The following is a 23,236-nucleotide window of genomic DNA, read 5'->3' on the forward strand; positions in this document are numbered from 1 at the left end:
GTGTGTGTGTGTGTGTGACAGAGTTCAGTGAGACCGTGGAGGAGAGAGGGGAGAGGGGGCAGAATCGGGAGGGAGTTAAGCTTCCTGACAGCCTGATGGATGAAGCTGTCCTTCAGCCTGCTGGTCCTGGCCTGGAGACTCCGCAGTCTCCTCCCCGACGGCAGCAGCTTGAAGAAGCTTTGCATTGGGTGCGTGGGATCAGCCGCTATGCAAAGGGCTTTATTAGTGAGACGGGTGCTGTAAATGTCCTGGAGGGAGGGGAGAGAGACACCAATGATCCTCTCTGCAGCTCTCACTATGCGTTGGAGGGTTCTATGACAGGACGCATTGCAGGCTCCAAACCACACAGTGATGCAGCTCGACAGGATGCTCTCGATGGTGCCTCTGTAGAAAGTGTGCATGATGGGGGCTGGTGCTCCTGCTCTTCTTAGTTTGCGGAGAAAGAAGAGACGCTGCTGTGATTTCTTGGCCAGTGCTGTGGTGTTGTACGTCCAGGAGAGATCCTCTGTGATGTGCAATAAGTGTAATAAGTCTCCCTTTAAATCTCCGTGATCACTGGGGTCGCCTCAGCATCGTGCTTCGTGCTGCAGATGAGAGTTGAGAGCTGTGATAATGCTTCCTCTGTCAAAACATATTAACGCAGTGAGCTAGCACTGCTGTGGGTGAGCTGTCTCCCTGTGCTCAGTATAGCCAAAGAGGAGGAAGAAGTCTAGCCAATTCCACTGGCAGGCTTACACACAAGAGTGTACACATGCATCTGAGCACTGCAAACGGGGATCCTACTGCTTGCTAACTGCAAACTTGCCAGAGGCTGTTTGGTGCGGAAAAGGTTCAACAACCATTTATCAGTCATAACCTTATGTTCTCTTCCAAAAATGAAGATGACTGTGGAACTTTACTTGAGTAGAATGAGTATGCCAGAGCGCTTGATTCATCCATAATAATAATAATTAGAAGAAACACGCCATCAACTCTTCAAAATGTCAGTTGAGCTGTTAAGTTATTTATGAACAGAGAAAACTCGCTAAAGTAATAAGAAACACTACTTCAGTTTGTGCAACATGTATTTACACCACAACCATCTCGGTAAACTCCTGAATATTTTCCCCCCGATATAAATACGTTTGAAACCTTTTCTGGCACTTTCGTTAAGCCACATTAATGGCAAACAAATCGACAGTTCCATGAATAAAACAGCTGCTCCCAGCATGACGCTGTACCAAAAATGAGTGGCACGGTTCTCTTCATTTGCCTTACATGAAAGCATCCACTATATACTCCAGTTAGTTTACCTAGATACTCGTTTACTAAATGAACAGCTGAATCATGTAATAATTCAAAAACATACCTGCAATTTTCATTTCACTTACAATAAAATTACTGTTCAGTCTATATAGTACTGATCACTCAGTGTAAACAACCTGAAGGAACATACAAGCATAAAGAACTTTAATGATGCATTTAAATTAACACACAGTTTAGTTAATAGTTTGCACAGTTTGAAAAAGAAAATCTGTTAAAACAAGAAAGTGCACCACTTTATCTTATTTAGCCTTTAAGACCATCACACATCAATTGCAGATTTCAGAAGCTTATACCACAGAACTTCTATGTCAACAGTTTACTAACACAGCACATGTCTGCTCATGAGCAAGCAATGCTGCTACATTAACACTCATGTACAAGACAGGAAAGTGAATCCAGGACAGACTGAATATAAAGGAACAGAGAAAATTGCTATAATGCTATGATGTGAGGTGCTGTAGACAGGAGATGAAAAAGTCATCAGGTGATTGGCAGGCAGATGAATTACTTGAAAGGGCTGCCACTGGGCTCTTTCCTAAAATACTGCTGCACATTCATGATCAGTGAACCATAGCAGCTTTATTGATTATAAAACATTTACCTGATTGCCTTTAGGCAGGAGAACCAGATAATCACAGCAGCACACATGAAATCACCCTACAACACAGCTATACAACAGCAACTTAAGATAGATTTATAAGTGATAATTAGTGTTAAAGCTTATTATACTCAAGGGAAAAAGCAGTTGTTGTAACATTTAAGAAAAACATGGGAACGCTTTCAAATTCAAAGCCAGTTTTAGTATTTAGGTTTTGCAGTTTTGCTAGACCCTTTGAACTAGTGGGTAGAAATGTGGTTGGCCATTGCTAAATAATCCACTATGTGGAGCTGTACTTGCATCCTCAATACCGGAGCTCCCTGGTCTATGTTTACAAGCTCAACCAAGTACTTCCATCATTGCTTTTGCTTATTAAAGTCTGACAAGCCAAGTCCACTGATGCTAATTAAGTTGGCAAGACAAAGCACGAGAGCTAAATGGCAAATGCACCAGAGATTTCAAGGCTCAAAGATGCAGTGGCCCAGAAGAGAAACAAATTCTGAGGGGGTAAATGAAATCTTAATTCTTCTCAAGCACCACCTTCAATAATTCTCCCTTTGCAGTCTTTCTCTAATTGCACGTCCCACTTGAGCTATCCCTCTGAGACTATGCACTCAGACACTGTGATGTTCCAAATGATTTCATATAAAGACTAATAAAACCTTTTATGAGAGCTGCATGCTCATTCCTTTCTGCTTAAGCAGGTCGTGTCATTTTCACTAATACCTCCACTGCGCTGATGGGAAATAAATCTGGCTAGAAATCGTCGAAACAGAGCTCCCTACAAATTGGGCTTTTTAGCAATGCAACGCTTCGACAGACTCATTTCCACCATTTCCGCTCACTGGCTGAACAAATCCTTAGAGAAACTTGTCTCAAAATAGACAGAAATTGGACAACATGCTTGGGTTCTGCACTTCATTGTGACAATAACAACAACTCTTAAACTCACAGCATGTCAAGAAAAACACAGCCACTCCGCAGCTAATGAGAACAAGTCTGCCGTCCTTAAGTGTCGCCTACCCACTCTGCGCTGATTGCAATGACTAATGCCACCTATGGTCTTAATTTCAAGCTCTGTTTGCTAAGCGGAAATGCACATGTCACCAGTAACAACACACACACACACACATTTTGAAGCACATCAGACTTTTAAGTGAGATGACGTCTGGAAGTCATCAGGTCGAAATTGGCGATGCAAAATGTCTCATGGTATTCAAGTTGCCGTTTCTCCTTTATCATTACATACTAATAATTTGGACAGCATGGAAACTAGGGACACAAACAGGCGATAGCTTAATTACAATGCTTGCCACAGCAAATGAAACGACAGCTGTCATTTGTTGCTATCAACAAAAATTTGGAAAATGCTGCTATATGTAACTGCTTATTAGCTACATATAATCAAATGAAAAACTAGTGGAGGAAATGAGACTTCATATACAGTGTTTTGACATACATACAGCAGTTTGAGTCAGGTCACTGTAGTCATAAACACTTTGTGGTGGCAGAAACCAGTGAGTACCCCTGGAAATGTTCAAGAAGGAAACTGTTATAGAACACTATTACTGAAATGCTGAGATTTAAGACAGAAAACCAATAAACAGACCAGACTAAAGGAATTGTAAACACACTTGAGACAAAGTAGGTGATGTATACATGATTCAACTACAGAGTTACATGTCAGTAGAGTTAAGGAATATATTTAGTGAATAAATGAGTCACATGGTGATATTCTGTGACATTACATTTAATGTATACTAATTTATACTAATTTTATTTATACTATTATACTATGAAGTAACTTATTTTTTTATCACTGTGGTTACAACGTGATGACCGAATATCCAAGGATCCTAAAAAGTCCAGACTTTGTTCCCTCATTCTTCAATTATTCAAGCTACAGTCAGTGTATAGAGGCTCCTGCAGTGAATAATTAGACTTGTTTATCATCGCCCACATATTGTACAGCTGCATTTTATGTCCTTGCCTGTAGCTATAGGTACTACATAAGTTTTTTATGCAAAGACCAATCAACAAATCTTGGTATATGTCCTGGAGAGGAATGCAAAGTACAAAAATGTATTTTGTTTAATATACACATGTAAACAAATAAAAGCTCTTAGGGTCCTGTTGATCTTGTATACTAGGCTTTCCAGGATCCATGTTTGAGGCATTGAGTCATAGGCTTTCTTGTATTTAATCAGGCAGTGCACAGGTTGGTGAGCTTGATCTTGCAGTCTTGGGCAACAGCTCTGTCTACAAATAGCTGGTGTTTTCCCGCTCTGGTACACTGCTAATTCCTTTTTGTGCCCAGCTAATGTATTGAGCCATGTGCCTGTTCTTCTTAGCCGCTATGATGCCTGACAGGAACTTCCATGTGATAGTAAGGCAGGTTATAGCGGCCGGTAGTTGAATGGGTCCCTTCTCGGAGTCTACTAGACACTAAGCATTGCTGTCCTTCTTCCATATCCGCAACCATTATTGCTCCTTGTCCAGCATTGGCGGGGCTGTTCTCATATTATTCCCCTTCCACTGAGAGTACACTTCTCTTACCTCTCTAGTAAACCTCTTCAACCAGCTGATGAAAGCTGTGAGTCTTTGTCTGGCAGTCTTCAGGTAACGGGCAGCTTGGTGTTTCTTTATCGCACTTTTCTGCAGCTCCGATAGTTGGCTAACATCCCCCCGTGCTATCTTGATCTTGGCCTCTAGTCTCTTTCTCCATGGACGGCACTGTTCATCTTATCTACTGGCTGTTCATCTTATAGCCAAGCATCTCAGAAATCACAGGAGCTGTGGTGTAGATCAGCTGGTTGGTTTCATTGATGGTCACAGTAAGGATTGTCTGCAATGCTGCATTCACATCTTCTAGTAGACCTACAGATGGTACTTCACTTAGGGTTTGCTTGTAAAAGTTGTGACTAGCTGTGTGTTTTTCAGGGTATAGCTAGATCAAGTCAAATATAACCATATATCACTTTCTGTTTGGCTTCTTTAAAAAACAAGTCATAATTATTTGCAAATATTAAGCATAAAGCATTAGCTGTTTTATTTAAAAGAAAAAGTCAACATCAGTAACTTTGCATCAAATGTAAATGTACAACAAAAACTTCTCTGTGTGTGCTTGTTACATAAGATAATAAGTGACAAATGTCCTTATACTGATGTCTTTATACAAGTTTTTCCATTTCTGCCCCCTATATATGATGAAATGAATTTGCTGCATGCATTTAAATGGCATTCAAGTTGTTCACTAACAAAAGGCATCATTGTGTGCACGTTGCACCTGGTATTATCTGATTATATCTAGCTGGACCAATCCATCCTCATCTTTACAGTTTGACTCATCACTTTCCCTCTGGTCCTTTGTCCTTCTTCTTTCCTCCATCCCATTTACTCGTTCCAACACGTTCCCTTCCTTTGAGTTTTTGTGCTCCTTCTGCTCATCATATTCCCCTTTCGCTTTGTTCTGTATCTTATCCTCCTCCTAAACTCGGTCCGATTGAAATCATTCAGGCATCAAATCCCAATAGCCACTTCTGCCACAGAATCAGTGCAAACAAACAGCTGCTGCCAGTATCAGTGCACAATTATTGTCTCAGGATGTGTAATTCTGCATGGAGTTTGGTTTTGCAGTATTTATATGGTCAAAACAAAACCATGTTGAGTCAAAGTGTGTCCAACTCCACTTCACAAAACATGACATTTTTGATTGACCAGAAACATACAGCCTGGTGTCTTGGAAAAATCTAACAACTGAGGTTTATGAAATAATTCAGAATTATAAATGGCAATATGAATGAATGAGTCTAATCTGAGACCAGCTGTTCCTTGACAGCAGATCACAAGTCAGTATTAGATCACCACTGCAAGTGGCTCTATTTGACTCACAAGGATGTGTCGAGTTGATAAGGTGACCGATTAACACTCACCCTGTCAGCTTCACACCCAGGGGACCCTGCCTTGATAAGAGGCCAGAAGAAAAAAAACACAAAAACACAAAAAAGACCACAGAGATAAGACAGATTCAACTAATTTTCTTCTGCTCTGTTTTTAACTCTATTGGCATTTGTACATGAATTTGGTGGGCTGTTTCCATTTCTGACTTTGATTGAGGTTAGCTGGCTGACAGACTGAGGAATAAACCCACGTACACACACTCAGATATATAATCAGACATTGACAGGTCCATACACCAGCGTGCCCACACTCAGGGCACATACACGAACACCTGTTTAGTGCATGCACACACACACACACACACACACAAATTGCTCGACTTCAGTGTGAATGCTGCTCTTCAGCGCCCACACAACCAAGTCGTCATTATGGCCCTCTGAAACCCAACCCTGGAGATAATGACAGCCCAGGAGGGAGATTACCCCCCTCCTCCCCACACAGGCATCTACACTGTACGCCCACATCCACACTACAGACACAGAGATGAGTGGAAATAAAGGGAAACACTTACATAGACAGCACAGAAGGGCTTAATACTGTTGCACCGTCGCACATTGAACAATTTGCATTTGCGTACAAACAGAAAAACAGCAAAGAATACATTCACAGTGACACTCGGGCACTTCTCCACAATAAATGAGTTCACATCCAGGCACAAAAAAAGTACGGTTTTAGTATTTGGCTTTTGTCTCCCCCCAGTCCTTTGCAAATCTAAAACACGACTACAACAAAGCAGGTTCCAGTAAACATGAGCAAGTTGAGCAATCTCATCTAAATTATGCCAATAAAAGTGAGTAGCAATAACTCTACATGCATGAGAGAACACCGTCTAACCAAAAAGCCATTTTTGTGGATTAAAACTTAGAATGGTTTGCAAGATAGTAATCACTGTAGAAGATAACACAAAAACGAAACAGATTACTAATATGTTTTGTTTTTGGCGATAAGGCCATAAGCAGTGAATGGCCTTATCGCCATTATTTTATTAATATTTCATTCACTTTGCAACAAACTGCCCCCTCCCCTTTTATGTGCTTCTGATAACCCGGTGCCTTGGTGGACTCCCTTAATGATGTATCTTTATTTGGTGCGTTATCTCTGCAACCCACTGCCTTTAACTCTAAAAGCACATCATGACAAATGAAAGAAAAACAGATACAGAAGGTCATCAGGGCAGCAAGGTGCTGATTCCTCCCTCTGGGAGGTAATTTGTTTTCAGGCTTCAGACTTCACAAAGGTTCAGCACAGGAAATAGTCAACATCTCAACCCATGAGCATGCAGAAGATCATCAAGCTAGAAAAAGCATGTCCCCAAGGCAAAGTGACATCATCTGTTTGAATTTCCACTCCAGAGATCAGAAAATAGGGATTACTCTGCACTGGCATAAGACAGTATCAATAGCAGTGTACTTTTTGGTGCTTTTCCTATTGATTTCCTGTGTATATGTACATGTGTATCTATGTATTTTACAGCTGTTGTTTGGATTTGGTTATCCTCTGTTTTTCTTGGCAGGATTTGTGAATTACGTGGCTCTGTGGAAACACCAAGAATGTGCATGCATATGTACACACACACTAAGGCATACATGTGCTGGTAGCTAAGCAACAAGCTCTAATTACCTTCTGCAATTCAATAATGTTCAGCAAAACATTCATTTGCAGGGGAACAGTCTTAAGATACATGACACAGAACCCATACGGGACAAAAGATAAGAGATATGTTACCTAATGACTATATTGCCATGTATATTTTCCATGCATTTCCACTGTTAAACATACAGCGAGATATATTATACACAAGTTGTGCATTATCTCACTTTCACTCAAACGACTTGTTTGTCAACATTAAATGGCTAATGCAGTAAAAGGGAAACCTTTGCGCACTCTGGGAAAGCACACAGGAACAATAAACATGTGTGCGTGTAGTGGGGGGTGGGTTGTGGGGGTGGGTTGTGGGGATTGTGTATTTTTCTGCTGCTCTAAATGTTATCTGTAGACACATGCCTTGCATTTCTCTCTAAAAACATAGTGATGGCGTTTAACTGATAGGATCCCCAGTGACACTAGGCAGATGAACAAAGAAATAAAATGATAGGTAGTGGTATACCAAAGCATTTGCAAGTTATCTATTCCAATTCATTAATTAAGACTTGGTCTGGCTCATTGTGAGCAAACATCAGTTATTGAAATCGTATAAACCTCAGAAATCAAACAGTACTGACAAAAAAACCCAGAAAAAAACAAAAAACACATTGTAACTTTACTTCATTTAAATAGCAGCACAGACTCTCTAGTGACAAACTGTCCAAGTCTTTGGACCTTAGGGCAAGATAAACATCTATCTTTTTACTTTGAACATTACTCAAAATGAAGTGTTAATCATAATCAGTATCTGCGCAGCAACTGCCCCTCTACATTGATAGGGAGAGCTTTGTTTTCTGTCAACAGTTGTTATGCTGTGATTACACTAAGCAAAGCAAAGTTTCTTTGTGGCCAGATTTCAGACAGAGTTTATGCAGCAAAGCAAATTGATATACAAATCAAGGGAAATCAGCATCTTGCAGGAATTACAATATTTTAACTTTGGAAGAAAATTTGCTTCTCAGTATGTCCCTTAGAGCTGGGATTATCCTGATGCTGACAATGAGAAATTGAGAACTAATTTATTGACTGTGTTTGTGGGCAGCTGGAGCTGTCTGATTCAACTGCACTTCTAGACAAAGATAGGGAGAAAAGGAGTGGGCTTGGAGAGAAGTGAGTGAAATTATAGGACTTAATGGTAAGTTCTGAAAAAATGTTTCTGATTTAAGCTATCAGTTGTACTCCTCCTCTGCCTTTTGTTGGATGTTAGGGGTGCACATTTTTATTATGTGAATACACCATGAGAGGTCGTGTTCACCCACGTAAACACTGTCCATAATTGCCGGCTAGATGTGATTGCCACCTTCAGCTCCATCTGATTTGTCCAGGCAACTGCAGTATGAACTGGCAGAATGTCAGACACCTCCAGATACCACTAGGGTCATGCCATTTAGTGTGTTTTCAGATACAGCATCTGCTGTAGCCTAGCAAAAAAAGCTTCTTAAGTCCCCTGTCATTCCTGTTTCTTTAAGCAATTTTCACTCATTGTCTGAGAGTGTTTGGACACCTTGTGAGATAACATTGTAGGCAAAGCGTCTGGTTTTAGTCTTTGCTTATAACCACCAGTATTCATAAGTCTTTTTCTCGAACTCAAATGGATCAAATGCAACAGAACAAAATACTGAGAACACAACCACACGTCTTTTGGAAGCTTCAATGGTTCTGCTCCTTTTTCCTGTTGTTTTTAACAGGAAAGCTGTGAAAACTAGAAAACTAATATCACTTCCCTTCTCAACTAGGAAATATAACAAAGCAGTGTGTGTGTGTGTGTGTGTGTGTGTGTGTGTGTGTGTGTGGGGGGGGTGTCGTCTCCATACTTCTCCATAGTGTAGAACGGGGAACTGGATTAGGAACTGGATTCACCTACAGCAGGAACTTCAACATCACTGAGCCGCAGTGCATTGAGGATAAAACGTTATGGAAGCCTTCATATAAAGTCTCACAAGTTGAAATAGTGAAAGTTCATTTTAACACACAAATCTCTGACAAATCAAAAGTAAGTCCACCATACAAAGCTTTGGCTGCCAGTTTCCTCTTTGCAAGCCAGTATACAATGGACTGCTGATCCTTTAGTGAGATGCCTTCATTTCAGCACCACGGAGAGCTCCACAGCACTCAGCCATGCCTGAGGCTAATTTTTCCCCTCTTGGGTAGCAAACAGCATCTGTTGGTCTGCCTCTCCAACCGCAGCGATAACTGTACTCCCAAACACTACAGCACTCTGGTGACTGTAGCGCCAGTCAAGGGTAAATAAAAAAAAATATATATATATACTTAATCCAGCTATACCCTGAAAAACACAAATCTCGTTACAGCTGTTACAAGTAGAATTTTCAGCTAATTCTATTTTATGTGATTTTCTTATTTCAGTAGAATTCTGGCCAAAGTAGTATCAGTTTGCTCAATTTATTGTCATTTACTCTAGGAGAGACTTCTTCTTAATAAAGACTGCAAGATTTCAGGTTCTCTGTTGTTGTTATTGTACAAAAAAGATCCACAATATTCCTGGGCAGTCTCTCACATGTCACACACACAAACTTAAAGAGAGCTTTTCGTGCTACCTGTCATCATTCTGAAATGTCTGGTCCCCCAGCAGCAAGTCCCTGAATCGGTAACGAGGTGGGAGCGGAGGCACCCCTGAATCCACATCGGCCATCTTGAGAGCTGAGATGTCCAGAATAACACCAGAGTTGCTGCTGTTGTTTTTCTGCACGGTCTCAGTGGATGGCCTGCATGACGAGAAAGACAGCAGAATCTGCTCAGCAACCTGTCTGCTAATACAACGGTGACATTTTAAAACAACGTATTCAGCTGAGAACAGACACAACAAAAGTGTACGTGACGCTGTTAATTTAGAGGCTGGCTCTAATTGAAAAAGCATATTACAAAGTTTTAAAACATATGTGAGGAAAGTTATGGTTGTATAATGCACTTGTCTGCAATCACAAAGGTGGTTGCTCGGGGAAACAATGACAAACATTTTACTGTAATGCTCACATGCCAATTTATTCACATGGGACAAAAAGGAAACCACAGCAAACAGAAAAGGCCCATTATCCATTCCATGAAATCCCAAGTAAACACGACATGCATTTATGAGGATGACACACTGAGCACACTGATAATGACAATGAAGATTCTTGACCAGCTATTAAGCTCTTGTGCTGCTAACACAGCTGAGAAAACAGCTTAAGCAGAAATGGTTTGCAATGGGCACACAGACCCTATTTTAAGCCTAAATCCTGACATGGATAATAATCTAAACCATGTGACTTGATGCAACTGACTTATTTCACAAACATCTTGTATTATGTATTATTGTATTAAAGGAAACATACAAACATGCATACATGCATTATTCAAAAAGAAAGGGAACGACATATGAATATGCAACCTATTTACATTTTACAATATACATTATTGCTGCAGCTGCGGCCTTATTGGTCCATCCCCAATAAACATTTCCCTGGTCACATAAAACGACGGTCAAATTAAAAACTACTGCAACCAGAATGTCAACAGTTAAAATCCAGACATTAGAAATGAAGCCAGAAGGATGATGGTTTGTTGCAACAATTGCTGAGAAGTGTATATTACACTTAGTGTAATACTACATGACGCCATTACCTTGATTAATACTACTTCACATCAGCTCTCTCTCACCAGCTCCACATGCAATATGTTTCAAGGAAAAGGAGGAACTAGAAGTAACTAATGCAGCTTTAAATGTCAGCACTATGCAGTAGCCTAATGACTCACACTGAGATTAAATGAGATTGGTGCAAATAAATAAGCTGAAGTAAAATGTTTTTCATTTTTCATTTCTCTTGCACCTATTGTCATTTATTATTTTACTTTTTAAAACAAAACTTTAATTTATGGCAACTAACAGGTGGATGCAAGCTGTAGTCAGCACTTCTCTCCAAGGCTTCTGCTCTGCTAATTCAAGTCATGGACTAGAGCTCAAGGTTATTGTGGTTGTGGTGGTGCTTTATGTAATAAATTGTCTAGTTTTCTGTTTGGCTGACTGTATTTAAATCCCATCAAATTTATGAATGTAGCCTGCAAATGAAGCAAGTCTCCATGAGCTGGTAACTCAACACTTAAAGCTTTTGCCCAAACACTTTCATTTCAAGCTCCAAAATGACTCAAGGAATGCAAAGAGCAACTTGAAAATTCAGATTACATTTTGATAAGGCAATCTATGGAGCAGTAGTAGTGGAGGCACACTACAGGTAAAGACCATTTTCAAAGAACAATGTGCATTTACACAAAATTAAGCAGCTGTTTTTTTTTCAAATATTGTGGCTAATTATTGCATGCGTTTCCACCTTGTCACACAGTAACACATGTAGGGAAGTTCTTCAGGAAGTTACCTGTCACCGAGGGAACTCGACGATCGGCGTGGAGGGTTCATCACTGGCTCTTACAGGGGGACATCAATGATGAATGAGAGCGAGAGCGAGAGAGAGAGAAAAGGGAAAAGAGAGATTAAACAACACTTATAAAAACTCTCCTCTTACGACCTTTTGAAAGAGGTCGATCACATCCACTGCCTGTTTCACAGCTTACACGCAAAGATCAGTGCGCACTCTCAAACTTTCTGGTTTTTACATAGAGCAGGATTACACCAACACATTTATGCAAGGGTACAGTTTGATATTACCGAGTTGTCCCTCTCCAACATCTCCACTCGATGGTGCTTAACTTTTTTATATTGCATCTTTTCATAAAGTGGAAAGCAGCAAGTGGGTTAATCAGCTACTATCTGCATGTGTTTATTAAAGGCACCCTAGTGTACATTTTAATCTTTGCAATAGTGAGGAGGGATTCCCTTGTCAAGATGCTGTTAGCACATTTTTTTCTGCCCATGAAGCAAAACAAACAGATGGAAGGTCATTTCAGAAACAGGACAAAGACCGTTCTTAAATACATACAGTGTAGGTTCAATATACCAAAGCTTCATCTGTCTGGTTGAACAAGATGGGCATCCGTGTCTGCACTTCCATGACATTTTTTTACATTTCCAGCTAAAAGATAAACCTAGACTTTCTGTTGATGTGCCTTTGGTTTATTGCTAAACTGTCTACAGAGGGAAAATAAGTGGGTAATACAGAGCTAAGTGTGTGTCTGTGGTTTTCATACTACGGTGTGGGCAATCTTGAGTGGGCTAATAGCAACCAGAAACATGATCTCCCTTATTAACAGTGAAGGCACAGTCCCCCAGAAGGGCAGACAGAGAAAAGAGAGATGGGTTATGACCGCGAGTACGGTGGAGAGGAAAGAAAGCCAAAACCAGAAACAAAAGGAGGTGAATGCAGAAGAATAAAGAATATAGTACTCTCAATGTGTTCTTTACTTTAGGAGACATCAGAAGTTAAGAAGAACTACATGACAAGATAAAAGAGACAGAGAACTGTACATTCAGCTGTGCAAGTAAAATTAGCACGTCCCCATACAGTATAAAAGAAAAAAAAAATACAGAGCCTGTGACCTCTGAGAGCTCACTTAATGGAGGAGGCAAAGTGACCACAATAAAAGGGAAAAAGAGTCGCTTGCGGTAAGAGAGTGTCTCCTTTTAATGGAGCGAATGTCGTGGATTCAGACCAAAAAGAGCAGATGGAGCGAGGAAAAGCATGTGCAGGGAAGGCATAAAACTCGTCTTTAAATAAATAACGGGAACCAGGGCGAGAAGAAGACTAAAAAGAATCAAATTCGACTTACAATGGCTGTAAAAATCTGCAATCGTCTTCTTCAGAATTATGTATTTCAAAAGGTCAGATGAGACTAACTGCCTTTCAGATTTCAATGCAGAGACCAATATCTAGACATAATGCTCAGCACAGTCTGCAAGCAAAAAAAAGGAAATCTGTGATTAAAACCATCATCTGTGAAACATATTTATCAAAATTCCACATTTGAAAAAAGTTTGTTAGTGACAACAAAACTTTTAATTAGTGGAAAAATGGGGGCGGGTTACTTATTAAGGTGTTGGATGATTGAGCCATCGGAATTGACTCTTCAAACGTTTTTAACCTCCACAGAGAGGCAGGACACCAAGATTTCCCCAGCTGATGATGCTATTCTAAAGCAAACTCACATTATTTTCTGACTCAATCAAGGCATTCAGTGGCCCCTATGAATGAAGGTAATGGAATCCTGGAAGAGCCCACTGAGCATCAATATAAAGCTGATAACTGTATTGATTTGCAGTGATGAACAATGGCAGAAAAATGCTCTCCACCACAGCGAATCAGCCCATCCTCACTGCAATTACCAAGGGTTCAGCTTTAATACAGATACAATTAATACAGACATACATAACGCAGAAATGCAGTCATGATATTTTCATGACAACCAAAACATCTGCATTTACGTCCACCACAGATGTTATGGCAACACAATATAAATAACAGAGAAAATAATAATAATCTTACTTCACGGTACAGCATCTGCCACCAAAGCTTTACAATAAACTTGATGATATTCGCTGAACTAATACGCGTTAAAACACATAGGTGCATCTGTACCCTGTGATTTCCTGTTAACTTCGTTTACCTGGCTGTGCTCCCGTTTCTGGCCGAGGTCCCAGCATCGTAAACTTAGGTTTGATTTAGATAATCTCCATTCGCTCTCCATACTGCACTGCGTGTGCGACACAGGATGCTTCCCAACAACGAGTACCCGCGAAAGCTATGTCATCACTGGAAAGTGACAATTGCAAGAGTTGTGGGGTGGAAGTTAGCTCCTGTGATCAGAGGTGGGAAGAAAAGGGATCCAACAGTGAGCTTTGGGGGTTTAGTTAAATCCCATCAACCCAAAGAAGGGTCTCCTGACGGCAAAGCGCGAAGCCTGACTTGCTAACTTCCTGCCATTATCATTATCACATGTACGCGATTATGGCACACCTGACATTAAACGTAAATATTCATGGGCGAAAAAAAACAAACAAAAAACAACCGACTGACTTCCTTGTCGCTTAGCAACAACTTTGTTTGCCACTGTTGCCGAACTACATTTCGTGGCGGAAGGAGGACGGACGTTAAGTTAACGATAAACTTGCGCTCGTCTTTTTAATTAGCTCGCAGTCCCCTGTAACCGTTGTCAGCTGCTGTTATATAACAACCCTTGCCCTCGGAATCACTCAAAGTACAGCTTCTCTTCGCTGTTGTCTCCTGCCATGTAACGTCTGCTTACGCATATGAAGTAACACATCAAGTAAGCGCGCTGTCCACCGGGTTTCCACGCTGTCCGGACAACATCATCATCCTCATCCTTGCTTCCCAGGACACAGCGGGTGAGGGGCGCTGATTTCCTAACCTGAAGTCACCACCGGTGCCTCGCCACCTACCGGACAACCTTGGAATAATTCGTCGTCTGCCGAGGAAACTGAAGCGTTTAATGCTGACAGGAAATTTCTAATTTAAAAAGAGCTTTTAGTGAAATGAAAAAAAAAAAACACCTAATAATAGATTCTGCAGTTCTGCGCTGTCACGGTTATTCCCACCCCAAATCATGACAGCGCAGAATTCTTTCAAAGTTATGTCAAGGCAAAAGACTGGCTCTTATTTATTTATTTTTAAGAAGTGGTATTTAATGGGTAGTGACAGATGTACCTATATATCCAAACACGTTTGTTTGGAGAAAAAAAGTGCATTAAAGTGCAACTATTCTTCTACTATTATATTTCCACTACCACACAATAAATTGCATGTGGGGGGAGCTTTACTCTTAGCTGCATACTGGTCAGGAAAAGACCAAAACATCACAACAGTCCCCAAAATTATTAAGTTATTTGTTGATCCTTATAATTATCAATATCCAGCAACATTTTATGGAGCATATACACAGCACGTGTAGAGTCTTGGCAACTTACACTTGCAATATCTTCCTACAACACACAGGGAAAAATTACATACATAAATGTATATATGTATTTCTGTTAAACCATACCTGCAACAGCTGCTCTGTCCTCTGCTATTTGCCTCACAACTGTCCCCCTCACATTGAAGAAAATATTCATTCTGTGTGCACAGTGGCACGACTGGGGAGACACCGCTGGTTCCTGTGTGTCTGTGGAAAAGCCGCGCTACTCTGTGTGTGTTCCTTGTGCTGAGCCTCTCCACATTTCAGCCCATTATTCTCCAGGGGAAAGAGCTCTGAGCGTCATCGTTTTAAAGCCCACACAGCCTCTTATGCTTTCCCATGCCAGCAGTCAGATCTCACTCACTCACTCACTCACTCACTCACTCACTAGTCTCGCTAAGGATCTTGATTCCCACAGATTTTCTTCTCCACTTGATTTGTCTGATTTTGTTGGTTTACACCGCAGCAGGCACCCTTCCTATCAGTGGATGTTTACACAAGCTCAATGATTAAATATGGTGAAGCACTTTATTTACAGTCACTGCTGTGGGTCATTTACAGTCATTTCCCGCATACTTTGAATAGACTGAGCCACTTGCAAAAATTCAGTGATATGATTAACGTCTACATAAATTTCAAAGATGTCTCCAGCTTATTGAAATAACTCAGAAAGGAGCTGTGATTGGTTACTTTTAACACACTTCACATGAACCATGCCTCACTGTAAGACTAACAATATGCGCTTTCTATGTTTTTACCTCCAAATCCGTGCCTTAGCTATGATTTATCCATGACTAACACCTGTTACTCCACATTAATATTTAATTAGCAAGCTCATGAGTTAAAATGAAATCATCTTAAATGGTGCTATCCCTTGAAACACTGATTCACTTTTTCATATTATGAGCATTTTGTGATTGTCTCATTTTTACTTGATTGCTTTTTCTTTTTCAGAATTGTATAAAATCTACATTTTAAGTCTGTCAATCCAAAAGTTAACCTATTCTTGAAATCTGCTTTCTACAGTTTCATCTGTTTATAATTTCTAGACAACAGACATAAAAGATCAAAACTGGGTAGCATGTGATGTGCTTTAATTTTAGTTAGCTGTCACCATGTACTAATGCAGCTATGTCTCATTTTGTAGCGAACTCCTCCATTATTCATTTATTCTACTGCCTTTACTTGAACCATATTGCAATGTGTCCCTGAGCCTATCCATTAGGCTATTTTTCTCTAACACTTCTGTCCTGCTCATATAATATGAGTATTGTTGAGTCTCAGCACAGCGCAGCCACTCTCCCACCTGGATGCTTACTCTTCATGCTTCCAAAGTGTCTAAAAACAGATGGAAAGGGAAACATGCTCAGACAGTGAAGCACCCAGATTCAGCTTGCAGCCTGAAGGCATATATAATATATAGGAGCCATACATGAGCACAGTGCATGAATCACAAAGAGACTATATATTTGTCTCGCTTATAATATTTTCATCCTGCATACACTTTCTTTAACATTAATCGATGTAATGTTACATTGAATTTTAACTAATTTTGGAAGAGACATCTCTCCTCTTTTTTGTGTCTTGATTTTTACCAAAGTAAGAGTCTGTATTTTTCCCTTTAACACCATTATCTGAACCTGCCACATCCAGTGTAATTACATTTACTAAACATAAATGATTCGAACAATCCAGTTAAACATAAAATTATTTTGATTAGTTAATCCTTCTCCCATATTACCAACAAAGTGTAAACAATAATCCTCCGGGAAAATATTAATATAATGTATTGTATCAATATATCTTATACAACATATTTAATGTTTTATGCTAATGCATTCGTGGCCTGCTGTGCCCTTCATGATGTTTAAATGTAAATACATTTCCTCTTTATAGCTCTCTACTACTAATTGATGTCATTGAATAGTGATTCAGTTCATAGCTTGTTTACATTATGGCTTTCATGTTTCCTGCAAATGTAATTAACAGGGAATCAAAACAAAATTATGTCAGGGCTTATGGCATCATTTGATGCTTGTAGCAATCATTTTGTATTAGTTTTGTCACAAATTCAGTTCTCCTCTTACCTCCATGTGTTGTTTTCATGGCTGTAAACTGCTGTTGTTTTCAGATGGGTGAAACCATCAGATCCTCCTACAGCCAGCAGTGCACCACTGAAGACTACAAGAGATATCTGAAAATACACAAGTAAGATAGAGAAAGACATATATATACTTTGTTGATCCCAGGATTTCAGATTATGTTACGAAGAACCAAGTCTTTGTTTCAGTGCTGAAAACTATTCCAAGTGTTTTCTTGAAGTATCCTCATTTATCTTATACTGCGCCTTGTTTCCACTGTGGGAAACAAGCCATTTTATTCTCTATCTCTTTAAGTCCACCCCTTTCATGCAAACTTTCTCCCAAATGATTACCTGTCACATACAGAAGGTTTAAACAAGATGTCGGTAGGATTGCTGTCAAAACCAGACCAGCGTGACTGTTTATGGACATCTGATCTCACTGATATCATACAGAGTCAAGAGTAGAAAAAACTTTCTGAAACTCAAAGTCCAATGTTTGAAATTGTGTCATTAAGGTGCCATTCTCATCAAAAGTAAATAATCTCAACAGTTACTGGAAAGATTTAGCATTTATTTACACTTACATTACACTTCTGGATTAGTCTTTCTTTTGCGTTTAGAACTGCTTCAGGTTTTTGTGGCATAGATTCCACAAGGTGTTGGAAACATTACTCAGATATCTTCGTCCATGTTGACATAACAGCATCACGTAGTTGCTGCAGATGTGTCAGCTGCACTACAAATCTGTTCCACCACATCCCAAAAAGTGCTCTGTTGGACTGAGATCTGGTGACTGTGGAGGCCAGTTGTGAAATCATTGTGAAATCAATTGTGAATCGTTGTCATGTTGAAGAAGGCAGTTTGAAATAATTTGAGTTTTGTGACATAGTGCGTTATCCTGCTAGAAGCAGCCATCAGAAGATGGGTACACTGTGGTCATAAAGAGATAGACATGGTCAGTAACAATAGTTAGGCAGGCTATGATGTTTAAATATTGCTCAGGTGGTACTAAGGGATCCAAAGTGTGCCAGAAAAAAATGGTTTTCTATATATTTATTTATAAGGCTATCATATTTATTACTTTGCATATTTTCATTTTAAAAAGTGGTTTGTTGACTTATTGCTTCCTTCCTGTCAGCTGGAGGCAGTTTGGCCATTCTCCCTCTGGGAACAATTAGGCATTTGCACTCAGAGAACTGCCACTCACTGGATATTTTCTCTTTTTCAGGCTACTCTCTGTAAACCCTAGAGATGTTTGTGTGGGAAAATCCCAGTGGATCAGCAGTGGTAGTGTTGTAAGATATGGAGGGAAATACTCAGACTTTGGCACCTCAGTGTTTCTTGAGCTCATGTGGCTCAAAAGCCACTAAGTGAATGCAAAGCGAATCTTGGCCACTTTAAGGTCACTTAAATCACCTCCAATCATTCTAACACTTCCCCCAAACCTCTGATTGGCCGAACAGAATTTATGTTACTCAGCAGTTGAAAATGTGTGCCTAACAAAGTGACCTGCGAGTGTGCTGCTTTACATTTGTAAAATAAATCTGTGTAGACTTTTCACATTGTACCAGAGTACAATGACAGATGTTTCACTCAAATATGTTCAGTCAAATATTTTAGAATATAGTTGGTTTGGCTCAAATTTGATAGATACTTTTATGCCCATAGTGTGAAAATGCCATCATCCAGCCAAACTAAGTTTGTGACACATAACTGCTAAGTGACACTTAGTGTTTTGTTTAGCTGCCAAAAGCTGGTATGCCAATATATGAAACGGAGATGGTGAGCACTGAAAACATTATACTGTTATCAGTGCTGGATTTGTTTAGTTTTGATTCCTGATTTATTTTTTCAAACCCTGACCGTTCTTTCCCCAACGTCTCCTGAATCTCCTTGTTTTGTTGTGCATTTGTCTTGTTTCAATTTTGTATGTTTGCATTCCCTGCCCTGATTAGCTTCACTCATGCTCTCTTACTCAATTTTATACTTTTTTTTTTAAACTTTCTTACTCGTCTAGCATCCTACATTTGGGTCCTCTAACTTTATAATGAATTCATTTTAATCATCAGCACCATCACAATCCAGTGAAAGCATGCTAGAAAATGTTTTCAGTAAGAACCCTTTATTGCAGTGTAAATTATTAAACAATAAAACAAAAGAAAAATCATGTGGTCCTCTCTCATTCATGTCACTCATATTTCCTCGCTCCATATTTTCCATTTTTATCATTCGTATGCAAATATGGCCAGAAGTTTTTTTTTTAGAGAGAACAGTTTATGTCTGTTGTACCGATCTACCCTCTCACTCCTCATGTGTTTCACAGGCATCAACCTCATGGTGTCACAATTGAACCTTTGCAGCTGCATGGAGCTCCAGCTTGAGCTCATCTTTGCCCCCGGCCATGTAGAGGTGTCTCAGGTACACAGCACAACCAGCGCTCTCTCTGTGCCTCAGCATGTGCGCGCATATCGACCAGGTTCCATCTGCAGGGTTGTACCGCTACACTGGGGAACATTTAGAAGATAGCACAAGTGAGGGGAGGCCATGTATACTATTTAATGCACAACCACATACACCATGTGTGTAGCACTACAGGTTGGGAGTGTTTATGTAGAAAAATGCCCAGGTTGTCATGGGAACGACTGTGTGGCAGGCAGAGTGTGGACCTAGATGCAGGATTCAGGAGGCAGAAATTAACTCAAAAACTCAGTTTTATTGCTGGAACTTAAGAAAAAGAAATGCAGAGCAGCACATAAGGAAAAATAAATGAGGACCCTTGGAGGAGGTAAACAAACTGCCATGAGGGAAGGATACAACAAACAACAGAGGGAGACTCAGACAATAAATACACACCAAGTAATTAGAGAGACAGGACACACCAGGGAACACAGCTGACACTTGTTGGGAACACAAAACAAAGAAAGCAAAGCCAAACAGAGTGGCTACTAGCAGAATAAAACAGGAAGTAACTAAACATGGCATCATTAACAGACAAAGACTTGACAGAAGGCATGGGAACACAGGGGAAGACAGGGGAAATAGAAAGGGATAACTAAATATTACATAACCAAGAAGATGAACTAGACTGCAGACAGGGGAAATAATAAATGCCAAAGGAAAATGTGAACTGCACTAATATGCAAAAAGAGGCAATCTTAAAAACAAGTGTTGAACCCGCAGAGAAACACTAAGCCCTGGGTTTAAGACCTATAACACAGGCTTTACTAATCTACTCTACACAATAAGCTAAAAGTGTTTCCTGTAATATACGTACATTTTTCAGTTTGTAAAAAAAAACATGTTGGATATTCCAAGCCAAGATTATGTCCAAGAACTTGATGGGAACCAAAAAATGGTTGTGGGAATTGCACCGATGTGCACTTCTCACAGACAAAAATAGTTAGGAACAAGTGACCCGTGTTTATCTTTGGCAAGGTTGAAGCGGTTGCCTGTAAGTGTGTATGCATGTGTGTGTCTTGTGGTAATGTGGGATACATGGAATTAAAGGGGTCAAGATACACAATAAGTGTTTCTTAAATTCTCCTATGTCCAAAAGCAGGCAAGTTCAGTTTTTGAGGGTAGAAAGAGGTCGGGTCACAAACAGGGCACAAAATATTTTTTGTGAGTATAGCTTTCCTATATTAACACATACTATTTTTCAGCTTTTATTTATTTATTTATTTATTTATTTATTATTCTTTTAGTTTAAAAAAAAATCTTCATATAAAAGCAAAGCAAAATGCTGGGTATTTGTTGCTTCCAACTGCCCAAATGTGGATGGTTGCAGGTTAGCACGGTGGGTGAAAAAAAAGTCTGTCTTATGAAAGACATTTTTTTATTATTATTATGATTAGCTCACATTAATTCATAGTGAATAATTGTTAATTCAACAAGGAGAAATCATGTGGGAGAATTGAACATGATTTATTGTGTTAGAAAAATTATTAGACAGGAAAATCTATTAGCCAATTAGAGTCTGATAACCATCATCAAGGACTTAAGTGACTCCAGGGTTTGGATGCTGGTGAAGATGAAGCTGGAGGCTCTGACTGAGGTGGGGAGGAAGTGAGCTGCATGAATCAGAATCTAAAAGGGAGACTAACAGAGGAGTACTGAGATTTAATGTAAGCAGATTGACTCAAACGAGGCACGTAAGAAGATGATTGGACTACAGTAATGATGTCAGTATTGAGTTTGAGAATGTGGGTGAGTGGAAGTGACGTAAAGAATCGACTACTAGCCAAACAGCCAGGGATGAATGCAGGTGAGTGATTACAGATTTTCCTTATTGAAGTTAGGCATAATATTCGATTTCAGCCTTTTATCCTGTTGATGTAATCAGTATCTGTGAGGTTTAGGACAAAGATAGTCTTTTTCAATAGCATCGCACACCTGAGTCCTTTCACCATCACTCCCTCCCATTATATACAGGTTACCTTCCAGCACAGCAGCCACAGCTCTGGTTCTTCTTGTCAGCACCGGTACCTGCTTGGTCCATTTGTTCATTTTTGGATCATATTTATAACAACGAAACAAAGGTTATCATTTTAGCAAGTGATCTGTCTGTCATTGATATTTTTGTGCAGCTTGAATTCTTTGTTCCTTCCTCTGAGTCAGCCTCTTCAGCTTGTCATCAAATTAATGTGAAATGTCAGGTAAATAAGAAAATGATTAGATTAGTTTTAGCTACATTTATAGATTTTTTTTTCATAGCACAAACAAGTTTCATACATGGACAGTAAACTAAACACATTAGAAGACTGTGTTAGGAATGGAAGATACATATTTATTTTATTTGCAAACTCTAAAGAGAGACCTTTCATTTCAGTGAGAGCTCTTTAAAACAGTCTCATTTGTTTACAGTCTGCACAAAGTGGAATGACAGTTCATTTTGTAAGATATTGACCTTTAGTTTGCACTTGTGCTAAAGTACCTCTCTACAGTACTTATGAAAGTAATGCCATCATGTCCTCCAATGGCATACAGATATCTGTCCATTGCCACCAGACACACTGCACTCTGGGGGTTGTTCAAGGGTGCTACATCTGTACTCCAGCTGTCTGTGTCTGGATTGTACCTGCCAGGATGGAAATCAAAGAGTGGGATGTCAAAGTGTTGGAGGAAGATAATATCAGCTGCTGGCAATAACATTTTGAGAAGACAAGTCACAGAGAGATGCTTTCATAGAAACTCAGCTTTAAAAAAAAAAAAAAAAAGTATTTGCAATCTTTGTGCTTTGTGCTACTTTTAAAGTTTTTCAAGCTTACACACAAATAAAAATAGAAAACCATTCTACACTGTTCATGGGGCAGTGTGGGAATGTCACTTTTGGTTCATTTCTATCCTTTAGGAGGGTCTTGCAACAGACAGAATTAGTCAAATTGCCCATTTACTACAATAGCCAAATACTGTTTTCCCCTTTATATAGCCACAATTTCTTATTAGCCTCAGTAGCATAAAATGACAGTGCAAATAAGAATAGTTACCAGAGAGATACTTCAAAATGAAGATAAAGTATTAGTTTAATTAGAGTAGTATACTACTCTCATACATTAGCTTTTGCACACAGACACACACAAACACACACACGTTCGCACTGAGTGAAAACGTTTTAGTTGTGTGGGCATCTGTGCAAACATCTGTCAAAGTGTTTCCTCTCCACAGGAAGGCTATTAAAATTGTTTTCTCTGTATTCAAGACTCTTAGTTGAAAACCCACATCCTACAGAACAATATTTTCTCCTAATTGGCAAAATTTTGCTTGAGTGGGACATTTGATATTCC

At 39.6% G+C, this 23,236-nt stretch overlaps 1 protein-coding gene across 9 annotated transcripts in view; it reads right to left on the reverse strand.

Moving 5' to 3' along the window:
- Nucleotides 1–15,627, reverse strand: part of kcnt1b (potassium sodium-activated channel subfamily T member 1b) — an 80,794-nt gene extending 65,167 nt beyond the window's left edge. For 2 of the 9 annotated variants that reach the window (XM_086315182.1, XM_086315181.1), the window contains exons 1-3: nt 15,458–15,627; nt 11,881–11,929; nt 10,066–10,233 (exon numbers count right to left, since the gene is read on the reverse strand). In XM_086315182.1, the coding sequence (XP_086171308.1) occupies nt 10,066–10,233; nt 11,881–11,929; nt 15,458–15,527 (287 nt within the window). In that variant the 5' untranslated portion in view covers nt 15,528–15,627. Of the gene's footprint in view, nt 1–10,065; nt 10,234–11,880; nt 11,930–14,062; nt 15,067–15,457 lie in introns of those variants that run through there. The other 7 variants (XM_086315184.1, XM_086315185.1, XM_086315192.1 and 4 more) reach the window with 5 other exon arrangements.
- Nucleotides 15,628–23,236: the final 7,609 nt, after the last annotated feature.

The sequence above is a fragment of the Aulonocara sp. 'chitande type north' Nkhata Bay genome, linkage group LG12 (genome assembly GCF_057382095.1).
Source record: "Aulonocara sp. 'chitande type north' Nkhata Bay isolate Kocher_YH1m ecotype deep benthic linkage group LG12, A_spYH_male_GT1.1, whole genome shotgun sequence".
Lineage (NCBI taxonomy): Eukaryota > Metazoa > Chordata > Actinopteri > Cichliformes > Cichlidae > Aulonocara > Aulonocara sp. 'chitande type north' Nkhata Bay.